The sequence below is a fragment of the Solenopsis invicta genome, chromosome 1 (genome assembly GCF_016802725.1).
Source record: "Solenopsis invicta isolate M01_SB chromosome 1, UNIL_Sinv_3.0, whole genome shotgun sequence".
NCBI lineage: Eukaryota > Metazoa > Arthropoda > Insecta > Hymenoptera > Formicidae > Solenopsis > Solenopsis invicta.
In genome coordinates this window covers 11,775,501-11,800,128 of record NC_052664.1, presented here as the reverse complement: position 1 = coordinate 11,800,128, position 24,628 = coordinate 11,775,501, and the positions used below count along the sequence as shown (strand labels likewise).

General features: G+C 42.0%; 1 protein-coding gene across 13 annotated transcripts in view; it reads right to left on the bottom strand.

Annotated features, from left to right (window-relative positions):
• Positions 1–202: 202 nt before the first annotated feature.
• LOC105208036 (signal transducer and activator of transcription A) overlaps positions 203–24,628 on the bottom strand; it is a 432,612-nt gene continuing 408,186 nt past the window's right edge. For 3 of the 13 annotated variants that reach the window (XM_039445837.1, XM_039445812.1, XM_039445826.1), the window contains 4 exons: positions 16,203–16,421; positions 8,123–8,305; positions 2,926–2,967; positions 203–2,280 (listed from right to left, as the gene is read on the bottom strand). In XM_039445837.1, coding sequence (XP_039301771.1) covers positions 886–2,280; positions 2,926–2,967; positions 8,123–8,305; positions 16,203–16,421 — 1,839 coding nt within the window. In that variant the 3' untranslated portion in view covers positions 203–885. The remainder of the gene's footprint in view (positions 2,281–2,925; positions 2,968–8,122; positions 8,306–16,202; positions 16,422–24,628) is intronic. The other 10 variants (XM_039445814.1, XM_039445818.1, XM_011177766.3 and 7 more) reach the window with 7 other exon arrangements.

The following is a 24,628-nucleotide window of genomic DNA, read 5'->3' as shown; positions in this document are numbered from 1 at the left end:
TCGGAACTTGTTTCTTTATATCAGCATCTCTCGTCTCGCAATCGCTCAACTGAATATTCCGTCCCTCTCGCGAACGAAGACCGATTTCCCGCTTCATGAGCATCGGCGATGGAGATTAATATCTTAGAACTGCACTTTTTGTCTTTTTACATTTTTTCGTTCCATCGATGTAGTCGATGTAGTCGAAGATTTAAATACGTGATTTTTTTTTTATAACATCGAATAAAATTAAAGCTAATAAATTGCAATTCGATATCTTGTACATGGTATAAAGAATGTATATATTATATATATACTCTATCTTTCTCTCTCGTTCTCTTTAAAACACTTTTATCAGCAAAATATAGACAAATTCAAATAACAACGTATGACAAGAAGTTGACTAATCTCCACTATGTAATTAATGCCGAAAAGTATAACATCCTAGGACTAACTCCCATTCGGTTATTGTAAACTAATGTATCAAATATTCATTTAGCTCAATTTTATAGATCTGCGGTACCTTATAAACCTTAAAAAGCTTTTCACTTCCACGAACGCTACTTTTACTTCTAAACGCGATTAGTCGTTTTCATCAATCTTATTGAGAGACTGAAACTACGAAACTACGAAAATACAATTGCGAAAGTCTATTCAGAACGTAATAATTGTTACAATTCCTCACTCGTCCCCGCAATTGAACGCTAATCGTAAAGATACTCTAGAATTATCTAAACTGCACCACTACCGCGATCGGTAAGTGGCAATCATCATCCGTAGTGACTATCGCGCAATCGTTCGCTCGTTCCCGCGAGGGAGAGAATGGAAAGGTGGTGCCCGAAGAAAGGAACGGCACACTCTCGTGAGAAGAGACGAGTCCTCCCGAGCCGATAGGCAGGAACGTCTTTACGACGTCTTCATCTTCTTGTACGGTTGCATGATCACCCCGGAGCTTGCGGGGATCGCTACTTGCGGCTGCGCCGCTATCGTCGCCGGATTGCCTATCTGCGGTATCTGCGGTACACCCGCGGCCGCTACCCCGGGTACGCTGGCTACTCCAGGTAGAACGGCATACGGATTCTGGACGTAGGGCGAGGTCTGTACGCCGGACATCGACGCTTGGACGTACGGATTTGGCAAGATCTGCTGCCTGATCAGGGAATATGGATTTAGGGGAGTAGCTGTGGGCGGCGGTCTGGAGTACGCCAAGATACCCGCGGACAGCGGTGAGGTCAAGGCGCCCGAGATACCGGCCAGACTCGGAATGACGGGTCTGGGAGTCCCCGCGGTGGCTTGCAGACTCGCTGCCGCCACCGCGGGATTCCCGGCGGCCGCCGCGGCCGGATTCACGAGGTTTTGTTTGTTCAGAGCGACGCCGGTGTAATTAAGCGCAGCGAGTTGGCCAATGCCGTAAGACTGGGAGGCCTGTGAAAGCTTGATGGCTTTAGCGTAATTTTTCTGGGCGACCTCTTTGGCGAGAGCAGCTGGATCGAAAGAAGATGGTAATCCGGTCATCCCGAGGCTGTTGAGCATGTTTAGACTCGCCATATTGGAGGCAGCGTTATAATTGGCCATAGAGGTCATACTCGTTATCGGTGACATATTCGCCATGGAGGCCATGGAAGCCATGGAGACCATGTTCACCATGCCAGGCATCGAGGTCAGACCGGCCATTGAGGTCAATGGACTCATCGCTGACGGTAGCGCCAAATGGCTAATTTGCTGCTGCTGCTGCTGCTGCTGCTGCTGTTGCTGTTGGTGTTGGTGTTGTTGCATCTGCTGCTGCTGCTGTTGGTGCTGTTGCTGTTGATGCTGTTGCTGTTGATGCTGTTGCTGTTGCTGTTGCAGCGTCGACGGACTCGAGTGATTCAATTCGGGGGAGTTACGCGCATTTTCGACATCGTGATTCTGCGTGGTAACCGGCTGCTTGTTACTGCCGTTACTATTGTTACTGTTATTGTCAGCGGTCGGAGCTGCCGGCGGCGGATTGTTGCAAGGATCCATCAGCACGCCATTGTTGGCGTCGGCGCAGTTATTGACTGTGGCGCCAGCGGCTCCCTGGGAGGAGGATTGCACCACCATCGCGTGATGGTTGCTTTGCACGTTCGGGGGTTGCACGACCGATTGGTTAGAGGTTTGGGTGGGTAGGGGTGATGTTCCAGTGTACTCACATGACACAGGCACGAAGGGCTGCTGCAGCTGCATTAACTGTTGATAGGTCGTCGCACCGGTAGGCTGATAGACCGGCACGCCGGACTTGTCGGCCGCCGGTCGTTTATACGGAACCATCCCTGGGAAGGCCTGCAAAAAGAATTGCAAAGAGATTTGCGATTAGAACGGGCTTGTGACGTGAGCGACGTGGCCATTCGAGCAGAAGCTTCCTCCGTGTGAAAGCCTCGACTCCGTTTCGGCCGGGGATACGATATATTGTTTTCTTTTGCGTGCTCATGAGTCTTTTCTTGATCCAGCCGTGCAGGGGACGTCGGGTTTGACGTTTTCCACGACGAAAAGCGCTCGAAAAGCCGACCTCTTTTTGTCCAACACAAATGAACTCGATCGTAATTCGTGACAAATTAGTATTGTAAGATGAGTTGATGCGCTGTTTACAGCGAGTCTTTCGTCTTCTTTGCGAAACAGCGATTACGTCGCGCATTGCGTCTTAGCGATATTATCACTGATTTACAAAGAAGAGAGAATAAGTGCTGCTATCCCGTTAAACTGATAATGCTCCAATTTAGGACGCTTGCAAATTTAATGAAAATTCAAAAATTTTGTACAATTTTTCTATCGCTGTAAAAAATTTAAAATTTCCTAGACAAATGTCTCTCCTAAATGGAGAGTCTCCTAAATCGTATTAATCGCGAGTATACGAACGGAGTGAATACGCGCGAAGAAATGGATCACAGCCGTATGAATTATGATTCAATGTTTAGGTTCTGCACTTACAAAGTTCTCGTAGTAGAACGACCCGACAGACTTCATGTCCATCTGCAACAAAGACAGGATCGGTTTCAACTAATTTCGAGGACGAGGCGCGTTGCGTCTGTATAATTGGATTTTCGAGACGGGAAACGAGAGTGGGTCGTGTCTCAAAGAAACGAGGGGCGTGAGAGGGGGGTGGGGGGGTAAACGGTGACGCGGTAGAGGAAGAGTATTGGACTGTAGTAGTGTATAAAAGTTGTGCCGATGACGCAGCTTGCGGCGACGTTCCCAAACGACGACGTTTCGTTGTTGGATAACTGCAAAATGTTTCGTTCGTTCTTTCTTTCTTTCTTTCTTTCTTTCTTTCTTTCTTTCTTTCTTTTGCACTTTTCCTCTGTTTCTACTACTGGGAGCGTGTCAGAAAGACCAGCCATTGTTAGTATCGAGGACCGTGCGCGGCTCGATTAAAGAGAGACCGTCGCCTTACGTTAATAAACGATCAAAAATACCGATTGGAAAAAAACTGCACTGTCGCCTTCCTATTAAGACTAGGTATTGCGAGAGCGAAGAAGCAGGAATCGCGCTGTAACAAATTGTCGATGCTAATGTCCGATCTGAAAGCTTTTCGTCCATTTTCGCGAGATAAATGCGAAGACAAATGAATCTTTTCTCCTTTGCGAGCAAAACGGAGAGACTGAAGAGAAAGACATAAAGAGGAAGAGAGATAGAGAAAAAGAGAAAAAGAAAGAGCAAGATCGACAAGAGATATTAATAAAAGGCGCAGTTGGGCTTGCGGCTCGGAGAACAAAAAGGCTTCGCGATACCGACGTAATGCGAAAGTTGCACAACACGGATTCACGAAAGCTGGTATAGAGGCTTGCGGTGATACTTGGTGAGCGGGCACTTTGGTAAGTCGCCTGCGAGAGACAGACGCGTGCGCAACAAAGAAGGGGCAGGGGGGGAGAAAGCCAAATCAAAATCTCTATCGAGGTGATAAAACACGTTCGAGTTAGAAGCTGCGGTAGACGAGATGCATAAGCTCAGAAGCTGACTTATAGTAATGTGGCCGGGGTGAAACATTATTGTCACAGCGGCACAGATACATACATATATGTATATGCGTGTTAACACGTGTTCCCGCGGTTTGCTCACCAACTCGAAGGACTCGGAGTCGTAACGACGCACGGATACAATTTTCAAGAACCGCGACTTTGCGTGCAGACTCCCCGGTTGCGCCGCAAACGACTCCGTACTCGCCTTTTGGCCGCCGTATGCACTTCGCCGCGACTAACTCAGAAAACAAAACGATAACTGCGAACGTTGCCAGTAAGCGTGTGCGCGAAAGCGAATCGACGTCACAATGCGTTTCGTTTGCTTGAGAATGTGCAATCGGTTATCACGCGAGAGGCAACGTGCCTTTTACCTCTTCATCATTCGGATCGAACGTTGCTGCCTACTAAAACTTTCGAAAACATATCCATGTATCGTCTTAGAAAAAGTTTCCGTCTAATTTTTCGCTTCTCCGATTACGTATTAACGATACAAAAAAAAGCGCTTTAGAATCAACACACTTCAAAATTAATAGAAAAGAAACCATGGCGTTATTTCTTTTGTAATAATAAATTTAGAGCCAAGTATGCGCTAATCAAAATTTGACTTTGAACTTATTACAACTTTTAAGAATTGAGTATAAATTTTTATCCAATTTTGACTTACATACAAATTAGACTACAATAAAGTTTATTTAAAGTTTGCTAAAAAAGAAAAAAAAATATGTCTCCATCTTTTTGCACCATAATCAGAAAACTGTCGACTTGAAATTCACCAAAGAAAATCCGTAATTCCCGTATCTTATAATACATCTTGTATGCGTACAGCGAAAATCCATTCACATTCACCTCGGTATTATCACGTTTCAAAATTTTCGTTCTGAAATATTGATACATTTCTGCAACAAGAGTTTGCATTCTTATGAATCTATATGGATTCCATGCAGGCACTTCTTCTTTCTCTTCGCGTATTGAAAACTCGCGTACCGAAAATACCGAGAAGTTATGCGCGCTTTCTGAAGGGAGCCTCTATTTGTACAGCGAAAATCCATTTTCGTCCTGGCGCTCGGAGTTAGAAAGTTGCACATGGATAGAATTACGTCTCAAACCCGAACGAATCTGTCGATCGCGCTTCAGAGGTGCTGATTGACAGTATTAGCGACGGAGAGATAGAGAGAAAGAGCGAGATATGTACGTGATATATATAAAGATAGAAGTAAAAGAAAGAGTATTAAAAAAAGTAGCGAGTGTATGTAAGCGATCTACAGTGCTCTTTAGCAGACTCGACGCGACTCTAACGAAGACAAGGGAAGCCGTCGCGCGGACGGCGAGTCTCTCGCGCGGTGCCTCGAAACGCGTCGCGGGCGACGAGGGTCCGATCCTCCGCGTTAAGAATTGCCAAAACTTCGGTCATCGTCCAGAGCGTCGAGGGGATGACGTAACGTCCACCATCACCTCGGTAGTCGCTTAAGCACAACATGCATCATCGGCGCAAGCTCAGAATTTACACAGATCTAACGCTCCGTAGACGCAGCACCGCGGTATGCGTGGATTCGTGGCATACCGCGAAAGTGCGAGCCTTTTAGGGCCTCATGACTCGCCCTCTTTACTCTCTTTTCCGTTTTTTTTTTCTTTTTCTTTTCGTGAGAGGGTCCTGATATACGGAGATTAGAGTCGACGGTTTCCTTACCGAGCTCGCATCGAAGCACGCGCGCACTTCCACATCGATACATTTGTATCCTTCGCAATCACAAAAACTTAATGAGTTTCATTAGTCCTTTAACGTTGAAAAACCTTCGGTAAATTTATTCGAGACTTTTCGATTTTGTTAAGCACTTAATTTTTTTTTTTTCATTGCGAACATTTTAATGAGGACCACACTCTCGTTGCTTCAATTTTCTTCAATTGTCAACATAACCCTGGTGGTCAAGTGCCTCGAATAAAATTTGTGTTAAAACAAGAAATCAATTGTTCACAATATATAAAGAGCATATTATAATAAGAAAGCCACACGCTCGCATAAAATATAGTAAAGAAACAGAGAGATGTCGCATGTCGCGACCAAACGTTAAAGGATTAAAGATAGGCATATATATATCATCTATAATCTAATTCGAATTTTTCTCTAATGTTTCGACAGTGCGTGCGTGTCTCGAAATGTAAGCGCGACCAACGAGCGGATGGCGATCGCGATGGAAAGTGCTCCTTTCACGCGATCGCGGATCCGCTAATTTCGCTGGCCGGGGAATCGCCAAGGGGTAAATGTATGTTAAATCATATACGATACTCGCTAGCCACGCTTAATGTGCCTCCGCATGGACACGACTTTGATGGAACCGCACTTTGCGCACCTCCTCGCAAAGAGATCCCTTCCATGTTCGCGATCATGTAAACGCGTGGCTAACGATCAAAAAAAAAAAAAAGTAGTAAGCGATCTATAAATACATTACGAGGCGTAAGCTCTGGTACGAACAACATTGCAACGAACGACAGTGGAAAGCAAAACCAAGAGAAAAAAAGATAGAGTCTCTAGAAATTTTTTTTTCTTTTTTTTTTACGTGATTGTCCTTGAAAACCGATGCGATATCGTGTGCAACCCAGAAACGATACGAGAATTTACGTTCGATGCTATATAAGCATCACGGTAGATGTTATGGTACTTGCGCTAACTCTTGCAAATCCTTTTGCGCCCACAATATCAGGTAAGTTTTGGAAAATTCACTTTAACTGAAGGCGAGTTTACTCGCGCGAAGCCGTACGTTTCATTAACGTGAAAGGATTCGCGGGGAAAATAAGTTTTGCTGAAGTATCTAAAACTGTAGCTAGATACGGAAGATAATTTTGTTAGACTTTTAAAATAAATACGTACAACATTCAAGCTGATTGCTGGAATGTTGAAATTTTTTGCAGCATTGCTCATTATACGTAATTATTTTAACGGTTTTTCAATCCTTGAAAAAAAAGAACTGGTAAAGTGTTTCAATAAACTGATTGCTATGTCGTGATATTTCACTCATGACTTTACATGATGCAGTGTCATCAGTTACCGACGTAGCAATCAGTTTGTTGAATCATTTCATCGATTCTTTTTTCAAGGAAACAAAATTATCTTCAGACCTATATCTAGCTAAATTTTTAGACACGTCAGCAAAATCGCTCTTCCGAACGTTCTTCTTTTCTTGTTATCGCGTGATGCGATTATGTATCACGTCGCATCACGCGGGTTCAATCATGACATCGTACGTGACGCCATTGGTATCGAAAACGTTTCTACGGTAATAATGTACATGATGGCACCGGCGTTGGACGGGTTTCAATAATGACGCCATACGTGGCGTCGCTAGGTTCATAGAGGTTCGAGTTATGGCGCCGTGTGTGACGTTATTGGTATTCCAGTATATACGATTCAATCACAACACCGTGCCGGCGCGAACGCATATCTCGTATCGTTGGGCTTACACCACGTCGGCTGCAAGGTGTCACCGAAACGTTTTCCGTTTTTCTTTTTATTTTCTGGCTGATAGAGAAAACAGCGGGACTCTTGTTAGAAATAAAAATGGAAGGAGCTAGAGCTCTAAGCGCGCTCGGCAGTGTATTCACAATCGCAATAACTGTACTCATAACTTAAAGATATGACTACTTGGGAGCTCCAGAAAATGGCCTGAAACCGACTCGTCGCGGTTGCTCGAACTTTACCGCGACGCAAACTCCGCGACGTCGCTCGTAGCACCGGCAGCAGTGCAAGGTCAATTACGTTTTGCGACAGGGAAACGCCCGCTTAAACCTGTCCGTTTGCAAAGTTTCTCGGATCAAGCGCCAAGCAAGTATGAGCAAGTACGGGCAAACACCAATTCGGAATTCTGCGAGATTAGTATGAGATTATATGACTGCCAGCGATTAATTTCTTGCATTTTGATTAACAGTGTTGATCCGCCAATATCGCGACTCGATAAAGCTGACTTGATAACTTGAAATGCAGCTGATACGTGGCATCGTATCACGAAATGTCATTAACTTGTCACTACCGTATTGCGAATCTAACGGTTGATATCTCTCGCTGGCGCAATATCTTCTTTTAGATGAGGAAATTTCAAAAAATACATTACGAATCGCGGCGCGATTATCGGAGGCCATTTTACCAGAGTCCAGCTACGAAAAAAAGGAAAGTGTACTCCATGCATAAGCCGTGGTACCATTAGCAGATCATCATTGGAGTCGCGCATCCGCTTCTTGCCGAGCTCGATGCTCGCCATACCGGCGCTCTGAAGTCCTCCGGGCATCGCAGTTGCCGGCACTCCTGATACTCCGCCAGCCAACGTACCCATTCCCGTCACGTTCGTCGGCATCGTCGCCGTCTGCGTTATTTTCCGTATCGTTTCGTTTTTTTTTTTTTTTTTCGTTTTCATTTTCACACGTTCGTTCAGTTATTTCCGATTCCACGTTTTTTTTTTTTTTTTATATTTTTATATGCGTGTACACAGATTTCAGGTTTTTTACAGCCGCATACATAGTTTCCCGTGCGTCGCCGTGCGTCGACCACATCCGTTTCCGTTTCGGCATTCCCGAGACATTTCCCAATCGAGACAGTTTTCGTTTTTCGTGTGTTAGCATATTTATACATATTTTGTTGTATCGTTGCGGCAATTGTAATGGTGGTATGTACATTTTTCCGTATTTTCGGCACACATGCGTGCGATGGCATTGGTCGATCGTGCGTATTATTTACGTTGGTTTTTATTATTTGCGTTGGTACAGTTTTTTTTTTTTTTTTGTCCGAGTTTCGTTCGGCAATATTTCGCAGGCGTTAATTGGCAGGTAGCGAAGCGCACGAAGGTATTGTCAGCAAGCATGTAGAAGCATCGTCAGGCGGAAGAGGGCAAGATAAAAATCAAAAAAAGAAAAACAGACCAGTTGAGGCTAAGGCGAGAAACGACAGTCGCGAATATATATTCTTTTGTCATATGTAAAAAAAAAAGAAAGAACACATACTCTTACGCGTGCGTGTATGTGTGCGTACGTTTGTGTGCGTATAGACGTGTAGACGTGTCCGCGTACATACAAGTATTGTACACGTTCGCGAATTACACGTGGCCCGCTGTATCGCGCTTATCAGACTTATTCTCTTTCGTCCTTCGTGAATCGATACGTATGTGTGCACGCACGCACGCACGCACGCACGCACATACGCGCGCGTCACACGCATATACGCACGGGATTTACAATATTTTTTGCGTGAGCTCGTGCGATCGCGCGTAAGACGATACGTTCGCCAATGCGTAATACCCACTGGGTATAAATGCGCCGCTCGAATTACCCGCTCGTGCATCGCGAGTTACGTAACTGCGCCCGTTTATCACGCCACTCGATCGCTTATCGTACAGTTATCGTCCCCCTCTTATTTTTTTCGTTTTATTTTCCACTTGACTTTTTAATGCAAAACACAAGGTCGAATTTCAAAGGGACAGCCGAAGATAACGATACAAATCGGATGCAGATTTTTATGCGCGGAGGCTCAAATGTCTTTGCACGTTTTTTACGAATAAAATCCGAACGCGTCCGCGAGTGAAACGCGAACGATGTGAATCATCCGACGCGCGATCGCAACTTTCCACTTCTTCGTCCGATAAACGCGACTCCGATAACGATCATACAGTCCCGACTCATTTGTGCCATTTTAAAATTTAAAAAAAGAAAAGAGTTTAAATGAGATTTTTCATAATAATTCGTTATACGCATTTGTATCAAAACACGATGGCTTTTGAAACTATTGGCAAGTCGAGAACTTGGCTGATATGTGCGTACTTTGAGCAAATAATTCTGTTTCCGAACCGCGTTTATCGGCCTTCCACCGCGTTACTCTTTTGGAATGCATGTAGCAACGCGACAGAACTCTCGCAGAAATCAAGTTCCCACGAGGCAGACGCGAGTGTAAACATCACCAATTAATAATAATAGCAATAATAATGTAATAATGCTGATGATAATAATAATAATAATTAATAATCAATAATCAATAATAATAATAATAATAACACGTTAGATAGGACCAACGGACGTAGCTGGCGTCAGCGTCAATCTGCGGGCTAATTGGCACTAATTCGTTAATTGATCGACATTAGGGGAAAAGATTGACAGAGAAGTGACACATCTACGGCGGAATACGATATCTATGGTGACTAAAAGAAAAGCGCAAATTTTAACAATATTGGAAAATCAGAATCGAACATAGAGCGTAGGAGAGGGCACGTAGATAAAGGGGCGCGTGGTACGAAAGAGAACCGGTCCCACTTCATCGTCCATCGACATCGGGCTTTCGGCTGGCGTTTCTGACTGCTGCAACACCTGCAATAATCGAGGCACTCTCTCCAAGTTGATTAGTTTTGCGTCTCTGCCTCTCATAATCTATATTTGCGTGTGGACATTCATGTACAAGGTATATATATACAGACACACACACACACACACACACACACACACACACACATATGTAATATGACTCTTTTGGCTTCTCGCTCCACTTTTCTCTCTCGCTTTGCGTCAGCGTCCGGCCACAGTTCGCTCTTCCCTTTCGGTGCCTCCCTTGCGAAGAGGACGATCGAGAGAGAAAGAGAGAGAGAGAGAGAAAGAGGGAGATAAAGTTATACACATATATATTATATATACAGTATGAAAGTGGAAAAAAATTACAGAGAAATGCGTGCAAGAGACTATGAGTGAAGCAAAAGAAGAGGGTCGTCACTTAGGACCCGTACTTCTCGTCTTACTATCTTTACAATACCTGAAAAATTTACGAAAGAGACATTGATTTAGTTCGTCAGTTAATTTACACCATCTCTCGCGAACATCCAAGCGTACGATGTTCTCTTGTTCAAGCCTTCTTGTTCGAGAACTCGCTGTTGTCGTCGGCATCTTCTTTAAGGAACAGGATAACGGTGTGTCGTGATTGTATTTCTGGTACATGTTCTGTATAGTGTATGTTTATACCTGTGGGTGTGTGTGTGTGTGTGTGTGTGTATGTGAATGTGAGTGACGGTATGTGCATGCACGTGTATATATTTACATGTGCGACAAAATGATTTTGTTCTGTACAGATCGAGAATGCGCGAGCTTGTGCAGCTCGCACGTGTAGTATGCGGTTTTCGGTGGTAGATCTGCACTCTTACGTGCTTGGGAACTTTGTGTCGTACACTTGATAAACATTCAGGTATGGCGTACCAATTCCGAAGAGTGCATCACGTCGCGACGATGCGATTCAGCCTGGCCCACGCTGGCGACGTCATCGGTACAGATGACACACCGAGATTATAGAATTATAGAATTTATTATAATTCCATATATCATTGACACATCGGTAAAACATTTTGTATCGAAAGAATTTCAAAGCTATCGAGCGTATATAAAACATTTGTACCAATCGGGATGACGGAAAACTTTTCTATCGTACGAGTTCAATCTCTGCTAAAGACGTAACTTATTGTTGGAGTGAACAATCGTTATTTTTGGAGTAAACAAACGTAATGTACGCAAATGAGCTATAATGCTAACGTCTTCTTTCTCCCGAGATTATTAATTTCACGAGTCTTGATAAAAGTCGTACGGGAAATTTGATCGAATTTAAAAATGAGATCAAACGCGCGGCTTAAATTTTCTCGCGAGACGCCGAACCATCGACAGGCCATCTGAAAAAGGGAATAAAGCGGCAAGAACTGGTAAAACAAACATTTCCCCCCGTATCGCGGTCGTGTTTCGTTTTCTAAGAGATCCACGTCGGTCCGTAACCCCCGAGGCAAATTCGGACGGAGGTGATTCCGTCGGTACGCGGTATGCACCCTTGGGAAATTGAAAACCACTTTTAGAGAATGAGACTTCCCTGCCAACAAGCTGGTCTGCCGCAATCATCCATGTGAGACTTTTCCTCCATTGTGTCCGGGTGTGGCTGCAGGTCTTCCGCGCGACGTCGCTGAAAGTCTTTCTCGCTCTTTCTCTCTCTTTTACTCCTGCTTTTGTTTTTCTCTAGCCGTTACTTCTTGTTTTTCTTTTACTCTTTATCCCCCGGATAATGAACACACGATCGTGTCCCGGAGACAAGTTCACGGATCGAAAACACGATGATTGAGTCTGCAGGAAACGGGGTATGTCCACCCCGCGCTGTTTACAAATACGTAATGACTTCGGGACAGCCGCCGTCCGGTCGCACTTTGCGCCTCGAACACGTTCGCAAAAAACAATCCTGATACAATCGATTATCCGTTCGTTAACCGGAGCGAACTCGTTAGTTAAATCGTTTACCTCCGACCCAATTTTTAGGACTGCGATTAATCACCCTTTAATTGAAATAATAATAAGGATAACAAACGACAACAATAAAGGGACGTTTGATCGACACCTACACGTTGGCTTTTCCAGGTCAAGAGCGGTTCAAGGACAACGACGGAGGAGCGATCTCCTAATTTAGATCCTGCTTAATGAACGAATCGCGAGAGAGCGAGTACGCCGCTAACGATTCCTCGCGTCATCCCGTAGCTGCGATTGTTACACGAGCTTCTCGTGCTTGACGCTAACGTTATCGCGATCGCACGCGATTGCGAGAATTAAAGACAGATTTGACAACGGAAGTGGACAACGACATTTTATCGCCTGGCCCACACACCTCCCAACAAACCCGTCGTATCTGTTCGTTCCTTCTACTGTTTCTTTATTTTATTTTATTTTTTTTTTTCGCTGTCTTTTATGTATCTTTCGGGGACTCTTAGTGTAGCGTTTTTGTGTGGGGCAGCAAAAACAGCAGCGGGGTTGATAGCCGGGTTTCGTGCAGCACAGCTTGTCAGCAGGGTGGTGTACGTGTCATTCGTAAGAGATATCTTTTCTCAACTACATCTTATTTACAAGAAACGTGACCACATTCCATTTCCAATTCCCTGTTTTTCTTCATTTCGCACCAATTAGATTGGAAAATATCTCGATTGGTAAAGCACATATAAAATTGTACATAGTGTATGAATTATTATAAATATTGATAAATTCATTGAATATTATACAATAAGATAAATTATACAATTTCATATGATTACTTTGTGATTATCTAGTTAAATTATCTAATTTAAAATGCTATAACGTATTAACGGTATGTGTTCACACACTTATTAACTGCAATTGACAAACTATAAATTTATCGATAATGAAAAAAGAAACAACGGTACTTTTTTTATAACGGAAGGAAATGGAGCGTGTGCACATAGCTGCAAAAGTATTTGTAATTATTATGACCTAAGTACCGAACAGGTGATTGGTGTATTGCAACTAGTTCTTTGCACCTGGATAGCTGCGATAGGCTGCTAGAAAGAGAGAAATAGAACAGTGGTGTTTTGGTGATGTTAACAAGAATTTTGCCTCGTGTACTACTCACTACACACTACAGAAACGGCTGAACATCATACAGGAGATGTAAAATATGGACAAACACAAAAGCGACAAACATGGGACGAGAACTATACGATCGTTGGGAGAAAATTAAGTGGTAACAAAAGAATAGTGACTGTAAGAAGATCGGGATGTATAATTGGGGAAAAAATTCAGAGGTAAGGGAAAAGATGTAGAAATAAATATCTCTATAGTAGTTGTGTAGGAGACGATGTCACGCTCCGTCTTTCTTTGCACTTTCGTACAACTGGAATGTCAACTGAATGGATAGATGCGTTAGAAAAGAATGCATTATTATGGACAACATATAAGTAAGAAAAAATTATTGTTTCGTATAATATCACACGTACAGTCTCGGTACATGTGACAACTTGGTTAAATTTAATTAACAGCTCACGTGCAATATTTGTCAGATATTATTGAATGACAGAGGTCCATCGTATCCTGGCACAACTATAATATAACTTTAGCACTGCGCAACAATTGGCCAATATTATTGCTTCATCTTAATCTGCTTTCACGATGTGTATAAATATCCGTGTGATACAGATCAGCATTATGTAGAAACTCGATACGTGTTCAATAGGGTGTGAAGCACGTAAAGGGACTATTGCTATCAAGGGAGAAGACCGACGGGATACGTAGTCGACGTAGATTGGCGAAAAGCAGCGCAGCAACGAAAAGCTTCTTTTGACGCAAAACTAGGAAACTGAAAGGGAGGGTGATGATAAACATGAAAGAAAAGAGAGATTGTGAAACAGAGAAATAGTACGGTAAAAGGAAACTATGGGCTAAAGGAGGAATGAGATAAGAAGAAAAACTGGGGCTGAGATGTAGGAAGAAGGAGGGAACAATGTGCGGTCGAGGGAAACATGCGTGCACTTCGAGTCTTTTGTTCTCCGCGGGCGACATCCTCGGCCTGCACAAGAGACCTTCCGAGAGTATCGCGAAAAGCGCGTATCGATATTCTCCTCTATCCGTCCGATTTTTCAATACTTTTGAATTTTCGTCCGTTCAGGCGTATTTCTTGATAGAAAAAAGTACAGTGGGACCGCGACGTATCGTAATGATAATTAAGCGATATACGGGAGAGATGTAGAAAGTGGAGATTAACGATGTGAAGAGTATAAATGGAGCCAAAAGCGTTCAAGAAATTATGTACGAATGTAAAAGAAAAAGAAAAAAAAAGTGGAGCAATTTTTTTCCAAGCTTGTTAGGCGAAAGCACGAAGTATTCTCCTCTTATTTTTAGTATTTATAGGTTTCAATTATTTTTTAAAGTGCGGAATACTTGTAACTGCAATATTCTTCAGCTTTCACGTTGGAAATATTAAATATGAATTCAATGTAACGTAATATTCCATACAAAATTTAACCAATCGCAAATAATGAGATAATAAGAATTATGAGATATGAAACATATTTGATAATCTATTTAAATTAATTCATATCTCTCTCCACTAACCAATAATAATGTATCTTTAGATATATCATACATCGATGTACGATAAATCGATGCGTAACGCCACAATTATATCACGCTCCACACACGACAATATTTAATTAATACATCTTTCAAATGAGTTAATGAGATATATAATTCATTACATTATTTTGAGTCACAGAGTATTCACACTTTACGGCAGAGATTTGACAAATAATTCTCTTTAACTATAAAGATGCGTTGCAACAACAGTGAAACCGCGATACACGTCTCCGTCATTTTCACTTCATGACAAGCGACATCAACACCACTGTACTTTATTATCGCAGCCCAACAGTGAAAAGGATAGAGCATCGGGCGCTACTTTACCCTTTTTGACATTGACCAATTTTCAGCGGAGAGACAATTAAAAAAAAAAAAAAAAATGAAAAAAAGAGACGACACACTTGCATGAAGCACACGCCACATGGAACGATCTGCGAGGTCGAGGCTGGAAAGAGGCAGAAAGGCAGAAAAAGAAGAAAGTATAGAAAGGGAAAAAAAAGATTGTTAGTGTTCTCGGTTGACCCATTAACATCAAGAATTTTCATAATGTTTAATGCCGTAACAAAGGTATACCGTGTGAAAAAAATATTATAAAACCGGTTTTTCCATACATACTATACATTTTTATTTTCTCTACGTAAACATGTGTGAATCTAAATAACATTTCCCTGTCAACATTTTCGTAAAATAAATACTGTCACAGAAAAACTAGCAGCTTTTATAAAACCATTTATATTCATACTGATATTTTGTTTAATGGGACAATCGCTGACACAGAACATCGTGTCGGTGTTTTGACGCCAGATAACGTACAATATCATGAAATATTTTCCTGAATTATGTTAAAGTGATATCTCGCATTTATTTGTTGTTACGTTATATTCCATTTTAATAACAAAATAAAGTTCTGCCGCAATGCACCGACAATTAAGATGGAAAAATAAAAACAGAACGGACAGTTTGGATGTGTGGTGAAGAAAAAACATAAAGAAAATCCTCTGTGTCCTTGTCTGAAGACTCAGAGAGAAGGATCTGAGAGATGCAAGATAGTGTATTTCGTTATCATGTAAAGAGGGAAATGCTGGACGAGGTAATTAAACCAGTCGTCAGATTAGGAGAAATATTTGGAAAGGATAAAAACGCAAACAAAAAAAAAATGGGAGAAATAAACAGGAATCGGGAGCAACAAAAAAAAGTTGTGAGAGTTAATGTATTAAGAAAAAGGAAGAAAATGTGAAAAATGAAAGTACTAAAAAGAAAAAAGAAACGAGAGAGGTAGAAAGAAAGAGAAAGAAGAGAGAGAGAGAGAGAGAGAGAGAGAGAGAGAGAGAGAGAATGCATTACCGCAATGCTAGCCCGAGATTGTGCGGCCTTAATGTGGGCTTGAAGGTGCAGAGGGGGGTGGAAATAGCGGCAGGGGTCCCGATTGCATCGGCCCTTGACAGCGTCCATGCAGACCGTCACAGAGCCGTCCTCGTTCGCCTGCACCGTCTCGAGGGGGTGCGCAAACCGGCACTCCGTCTCGCCGCGTTTGCACGCCCCGCGTTGAAACTCGCGACATACCTACAGCAAGAGCGAACACGCATGGCATGGCACTCTATCTATGTGGGCAAAAGGGGTTTAGGGGCTATAGGCTAGGGGCTGGCTGGCTTGGCAGGGCCGGGGGCACAAAAGTCAAAGAGAGAAAGAGAGAGAGAGAGAGAGAGAGAGAGAGGAGGGGGCGGGGTTCATACGTTGGGAAAGTAGCTCAGGATAATAGGTGAGGCGAATGTTCAAACGCTCGCTGGTTCTCTTTCGATTACGATCGCATGTCACACTGTTCGATGGTTGCTAGGAGCTAAATGGATAAGATAGATGGATACATACAGAGGAAGAAAGAAATAGTGAAACGGATTGTTTTGCTGGTTGTCTTGTAGTGATGAAAGAACGATGACATCATGATATCGTGACATTGTAATATCGTAAATGCAAATGTCTCCTTGATTTGCATTGGATGTCGAATTATTTGAAACAAAATTTTTCGAGCGATCTTCGGATAAGCCTTACGCTTTGTAACGTGTTCCTGCATTAATTATATAAAACTTTTTTCATACTATACACATACGTGTTAGATAAAAAATGGGTTTTTGTTTAAATAGCTTCTCGAAAAATACACGGGTGTGTAAACGTTAAAAAATGTCCGTGGCATATATTTAGCATACATTTAATAACATGTTCAGAAATAGGTGCATTAAATTATAATAATTCGGAGGCAACAAAGTGCATATTGAGCAATCGGTAGTGTTGCGACCGATGTAAATTTTCTTATCGACATGGCGTACGATGCACTTGACGAAAGAACTTCGCGAAGAGTCGTATGAAAGGAATTCCGGACTGACTCGAGTAGGACAGTAGCCGATATTGAATGGGATGTAGAGAGATTTTTGTGAGCAGCAGATACACTGAGGAACATTGGCGCGTTACGGAGTGGGATTTTTCTACTTTGGCGAGAACGAGCATTGGCCGTGGATACACGTTGCAGAACATGCGAACACGCAAAAAGTCAATTAATGACTGGCTGGTAAAGTAAACAAGTTCAAAAGCGCCACTGCATCGTAATTTTACGGCGCTCTTAAAAGCCGCGGCCCCTCTCTGTAAAAAAAAAAAAATCCTCTTGTCGCGGATTAACTTTACTGGCGCGAAACGTTAATTTATTAAACAAACAAGATCCTTTACATGGTCGCGAATTTTTATTCATCGCGTGAGCTTGTATACAAATTAGTTGAGCAGTTTACTTTAAAGCAATTCAAATAAAATTCCAAAAAAGAATGCCGCTAAGATGAATAAATTATACGTTACGCGTGCTGCTTTTACATTAAATGGATTTAAAAATGGCATACATATAAAATAAATAATTGTGGCAAAACGATACATTTATATTTATTTCTCTGTTGAAAATTTAATTTTCGCGATGCACATTTTAAAATTAACATAAGTACATAGGAAAGAGCGTTAGAATTTTGACAAACGTGTATCCACGGTTGACACCTGGCCGCATAAAGACTACTGGCTAGGCTTTTAGTGTGTTTGGCAGCCACAGAGCTCGTGCCGAACCTGTACAGGCGGGACTACGTCGTTCTTTTTACACAAGATGGATGTATACAGTGAGGCAATAAAGAATGCGTAAAGAGGAGAGAAACTGAACAAAAGGTAGGGCGGGTAAAACAGAGAGAAAGAGAGAGAGAGAGAGAGAGAGAAAGAGTATTGAAAGAAATGAGAGTGAGAGTAGAGTAACGTGTAGCTAGCAATTGGATCGAGTGATGCGAAAGAGCGTTTCGTTTATGGACTTCGGGTCTGTTTCGGGGGAGGCGTTAAAAAGAGCCAACCTGACAATCCTTCCTAACGGTAGTTCTCCCTATTTTTTTCTGGCCGTTGGTACGCCACCCTAGATGTTTCTTGACACAATTAGCTTCGAGGTTTTATACCCGGTTGTCCATCCATCAGTTTTCCATGTGTGCGCGCGCATGCCTTTTGTTTTAATGGAAAAGGTATCTTTAACGAAAAACGGTTTACGCTACGGGTATAAAATGGTTTGCTCACGAAACAGATACACGTATACATACGCGCACGATGTACACGACGTAAAGCTCGTAAGAATCCTCCCTACTACGAGAGCGCGAGAGTACTTTTTGCCGGGAGTGGACGGAGGGTCCGCGACGCGGCCGGCCGGCCGACTCGTATTACCGGGGCTAATTTTAGCGTCAGCGAGAGACTCTGGTGCTTACCAACGCCCAGAAAAGGGAGAAATTAGATCACTCTACTCTCTCTACTAATGGAGCTAAAATACCGTGTTCAAATCTGTCAAAGAGGCGTAGCACGCCGTTACTCGGTGCACCCTCGCCCCGCCCAATAAGGTCGAAGGACACGGGGTTTGGATGGCGATCGGGGAGGACAAGGGGGTAATAATAAATGCCTCCACGAGCATCCTCCGGTGTATTATCAATCGGGGTTAATACACGCATGTGTTAAAGGAAACTCTGCACATGCATTCACGTACCATTCCCTGTGCATTTTCGCCGCACCTCCCGTCGAGAGAAGTAGGAAGTCGAATAAGACCTCGGACGGCCAATTCCTCTTAAAATTTTCTTATGCAATTGCGAAGACCATTGAGAAAAAAATATATCGATACAAACAAAAAAAAAAAGATATACTCCAACGCAAAATGAAATCGATAAAAACATATTCGCTAATGCAATCGACTAATCATATCTTCAGCGCCGGGACGATAATCTACTTCTCTCAAAGTGTGAGACTCAGAGCATTCTAGAATACCATGCACATTATGATTTTGACATCTATACATTGAAGCGTCAAGTCGTTAAGTATAAAGCACCAGCCGTTAATTGTTTCCCGATCGATTCTCTTCTTTTTTTTTTCATCGGATAAATCTACTTCCATACGCAGGCATCGCGCTCGTACATGGGACAATTGCGCTCAATGGCAGCGCCAGCGGGACAATAAGCGTAATAGCGCATCACGAGCGTCACTTCCGCGCGCGGAGTGCCGCTCGCTATGTTAGCTTTACTTTCGCGCCTGCCTTGTTCGAGCGTGTTAATTCGAGTGCACGCATTCGGGCGCTCGAGTGTGAACCGCGTGGTAAAGTGCGCGCTTTCGGCAAGCTGGAAAGCTCGTTAGGAAACGCACACGTATACAAGCAGTAAACGGTTAACGAGAGAGAAAGAAAAACACATATACACACGCACACAGATACACACACACACACACACACACATACACACATCAATATGCAGACGACACACAAGCCGCGTGCATAGACGTAAGACACAGTGGCTTGTGTAAGCGGCTACGGAGACAGTAAGTGCGTGGACGTGTGTGTATGTGTCTGTGTGTGTGAGTGCGCCGCATCGCGAATTGTTGAGAGACAGATAGTGTAGTTGACAACGCGACTAAAGTGAGAGACAGGTGCGACGAATGGTCCTTTTGAGTTCCCAATTAACGGCGCACAGTCGGCAAGTGGCACGCACCGCACGAGAGAATCAATTTCAAGTAACGCTTGCGAATTTTCGCTCGAGGAAAATCACGTCGGGATTAACGCGACATGCCCTTGCGCGAACGGGTGCGAGCGACGGTTAGAAACGAATGAAAATCTTGTAGTTGCGCGTCGCGAAAGATTTATTTTATTATATATATATCGTTTAATTTATATTCCGTCACAGAACGACGTCGTGCTCGCGAGCGTATCCCTCGATAGTGAGATATTCCAGGATTTAACTAATTATTCCACCGTTTAGCGTAGAAAACAGTTAATGAGCTTTAGTTTCAACTAGCGAAAAAGTTTCACCCGCTTGCTCACCGTTTTGCCAATTAAATTGCTCTAAAACCGACTTTTAACTTGCTACGGAGTTATCGCAACTCTTCTTGTAACCAATCTTCTCGACAGAAAAAAAAAAAAAACTGACCGATTCGGTATTACCTTAAAATGCCTTTCAAACGAACCATCGCGCGCAAACTATTAAATTATCCGTCACTATAGATTGTAGCTAACACGTTCGTCGTTTGTACACGTATGCGTAAACAATAATCGAATGGAATATGTATATTTGCAATGCGCCAGGTGCTACAATTTTTACGATACCCACCCATCCCGCTTTTACACGTAAATCCGTATATTTCACTAGAGATTTTCTATCCGAAATTTCTCTAAAACGCGTGAGAAAAGCAGTGTGAAAAGCAGCATTAACAAAGCCGAGTAGCGACGCGCCAGCGTCGCGTGCATCGTTCCTAAGAGATTCGATGTGAAAGTATCGCTTTGTTAGCAGCCATAAAAGAAGGTAGGAAGAAACTTATATTGTACAAGCACATACGCAAAACTACAGCAGTTGCAAAAAAAAAAAAAGAAAAATCAAAGAAAGGGAACTTAAAGTCATGTGTGTTGTGTTTTCGACGTTTGTCGTGTCGGTTGCGTGTTGTTCGTTTCAAGTGTAGGCGAGTATTTGTCACGTGTTCACATACATGTCTGTTGTATACAAATATGTTATATGTAAATATATTTATATATATATGCGAATAATGCGCCAATAAATATCAAAAATTCACATGCGATCGCATAATGTAAAGCACCTCCTCCTAGCTGTAAAAGTAAACACTTAAATCGCTGCTGATGTTTTACGACAATTAATAGAATTAGTAAATAAGTGATGTGTGTTTGCGAAAGAACAGAAATCATAAGGTACTCTGGCGCTGAAAAATGAGATACACATGAATATATATATATATGTGAGTATATCGCACACTCGTAGGTTCGTATATGTAGAAATGTATATATAGATATATACATATATATATATATATATATATATATATATATATATAGTCGCAAAAAATTATATAATGCCGAGATACACAACGTGAGCTGTACGAAAAGCTGTAAAGAGCGCATTAGCTTTGTGCAATTACGCCGGGCCGGCCGTGCGCGCCGATTGCCGCGGTCGGGCATGCGAATGCGGCGACAACGGGCTTTGTCGCGATTATATACGCCAGGAGTCAAATCGTCAAAACGAAGTTAAGACCGCCGGGAACGGCGCGTTCCCCTTTTCTTCCGCGCGAACAAAGCCGCGTTCGCGCGCCGACCTGGGGCATCATCGGCGTGACGGCGCGGCGCGGCGCGACGGCGTTTGACTAGCCAACGAAAATAAATGTATGCGTGTGTTGTACTACTAACAGCGAAAACCAAAATTGTCGAGACGCAAGAGAAAATGAAATTCGCGGAGAACGGAGGGGGACAAAAATCGCGCTGATTGGCGGTAAGAAAAGGAAATAGAACAGAGGGACCACTGAGTTTAAGTGCCGGCCTGTGAAAAAGAAACGATATGATATGTATACACAAAACAATAGCTGCTTTCCCGTTTGTCGGAGCACGTATGAGTATGCCAGTGAGCGTATGGAGCAAGAGAGTCCGTTAACATCGAATAAAAAAAAAAAAAAAAAAAAAAGTTGAAATTAATGGACATCACTACTCTTCATTCACTAAAGTCATTCGCTACTACATATCGTGAATGTTACCGTATTGCTTTCTACACTTCCCTGATTGGTCAAGCTTTTCGCGGCGTAGCAAGCGCGGTCGTCTTCCAAATGTGCGAAACAAACATTAAAAAAAAAAGTCGATGACGTGAGATCTCGAAGAAAAAAATTAATAAATAATGAAAAAAAAAATGGATTGTTTCAACGATACGATTGTTCATCAACTTTGGCCAATCAAGGTTAAAAATATTAATAATACTAAATAGCGAAAATCCAAACGTGTTTATATCGATATTAATAACATTATATATAAACAGGCAGCAAGCAATTAATTCAAAGAGCATTAATAACATATCGTCCGGGGAAGATACAGATCTTACGATCTCTTTTCTTTTTCTCGCAGGTGCAATGGTTAAGGAGGTGAGGATGCATTAAGATGGTCAGACGGGATGAATCTCGGAAAGAAATGGGCGAACTTCAATGTCGTCGTCGATATGGATGCGGGAATTAGCAATGGACATAACGGCATATTCTCGCGAGAGGCGTTTCTTTTTCATACGCAGATTACGTGACTGATAGCCGATAGTTAATTAGCACAGTTCCGATCGAGTATCCTGTTTCTGAATACGCAAGAAATTATTTCTCATTTGCAAGCGGAGTGCACTACAAAAGAAAGTTTGTATTCTCCAAACAGAAAAAGAAAAAAAGAGTGATATACAGTTCTGATAGCATACTTCGCGCAAATTTGTTCAACCAAAAGAGCAAAGGCAACGAAAAATAATAATAATAATAATAATAAATAAAGAAAGTACAAGAAGACTAAGGTAAGACATACAAAGCACACAAACTTTTTGGTCATTAAGTGAACTTGTAAGAATCAATAAACAGTCTGTGCATCGTTTCCAGTTTCAATTATATTTCTTTTATTTAAATTCATCATCAATAAATTTCACGTGACCCGAACTCAGTGCAAGTCATCGTAGTACATCACAAATAGGTATTGTTATGATTACTAATTATCATCGTTATTGTATGTTACCAAATATTATAATAAGTGTTACCGTAAGACCAATCGTAATTAGTTAATAAATCGATCGTGTATATTTCCGACTTCTATCTGCAATATTTAATTAAACGACATTACATTGTGTATATCCTTACTCTTTTTCGTAAACGTTTCCTTTACTTAATCGTAAATACGTGAAATTGATCATATATTATCTCGGATGGGGGATAGAGAGGGTGCTATCGTTCTCACTATGGTGATGAAAGACGGGGAAGGAGAGAAGAGGGGGAGGGGGGGGGGACAAAAAGGTGTATAAGAGGGATACGATGTATATAATTATAAAACTGATAGAAAGACCTCGAGATTCGTATTGCTAATTCGCGCCGAAATAATTCTTTGTATTTCGCCCAGGCTGGAAATTCTGATGCGAGCGCAAAATTAGTTTTTCACCTAGTTTAAAGAGCGGTCGGTCGAGCTTGCAATATCGATCGCCTATAATCGATATATTTAGAAAAAAAAATAAGAACACTGTATTCTTTAATATGTATATAGTGCCTTTCCTTCAAATGTGATACAAAAGAATCGCGCTCGAATCTGTTTGCGGTGAATCCAAATAAGTAGCGAGTTACATTTCCTTCCGGTTTTTTTTTCTGCGCGATACAAAATACAATTAATTAATTAATTAATTTGTTAACCTACCTACTATGTACACATGTATCACTATGCGCGTATGCATGGATGGACCGGCGCGTGTAAGCGTCATGTATCTGTATATGATTCTGCATACGTACATATACTTGAATTTCCGAACGCTACGAAGCGCTCTGCACTGCAAAAAGACACGCTTTGCTACTCAAATGCAACGGCTCGCAAGAAATTTGCGAGAACGATCTCCCGTTCGTTGATTCTCTCGATTAACATAGTATCAATAGTCGCGATGATAAGAATTATTATCGGAATAATAATCACATACACAGACACGACGTGCAAAACACGTAATAGAATCGTAATAAATAGTAAAATCAAATCGAACTAAATCGACACGGTCATACACTAGGTATCTTCGATCTTCCTTTCCCGCGTTCTCTTTTCTAACGTAAACGACTGCGAGTTCATTAAATTTCAATGCGCCGTGATTACCATCCTTTGTTGCTTTCTACGCGGGTGTTAACAGTAGAATGGCTAAATGTATTATATTACCAAGTAAATATTCACTTATTAAAACGCAATTATTTGTATTACATTCCTTTCTCGAAACATTTTTCCGTATCACTAGAGTTCAATACATCGTGCATCGTTCCAATATATTGTTTTTCAAACATTTCTTTTTTTATTGACGCGAAAAATTATTAGAAAAATGTGTAATATCTAGGAACAGTTTTTTTTATTCCTTTTTTGCAAAAACTGATATTCTATACAGGTATAGAATTCAGCCGTTCTAATGTTTGTGATCTTTTCGCTTTCAAATTATCTCTAAATACTGAGAAAGACATTTAAATATTTTCCTTCCTTACATGTAGCGCTCAATAACTTTTGATAATATAGTTTACGTAAGTTTTCGAAATTACTTTATAAGATTTTTTTTTTTTTAATTCGTTGCTATATTTGGTTATACTGGGCATCAAGAGTATCGAATCGTGACGGAGCTACCATCTCCCCAGAAGCGTTTACCTTTTATCGGAATGTAAAATATAAATTTACTTTATTCTTTGACTCGAATATTCCCGGCGCGCCGTCGTACGAC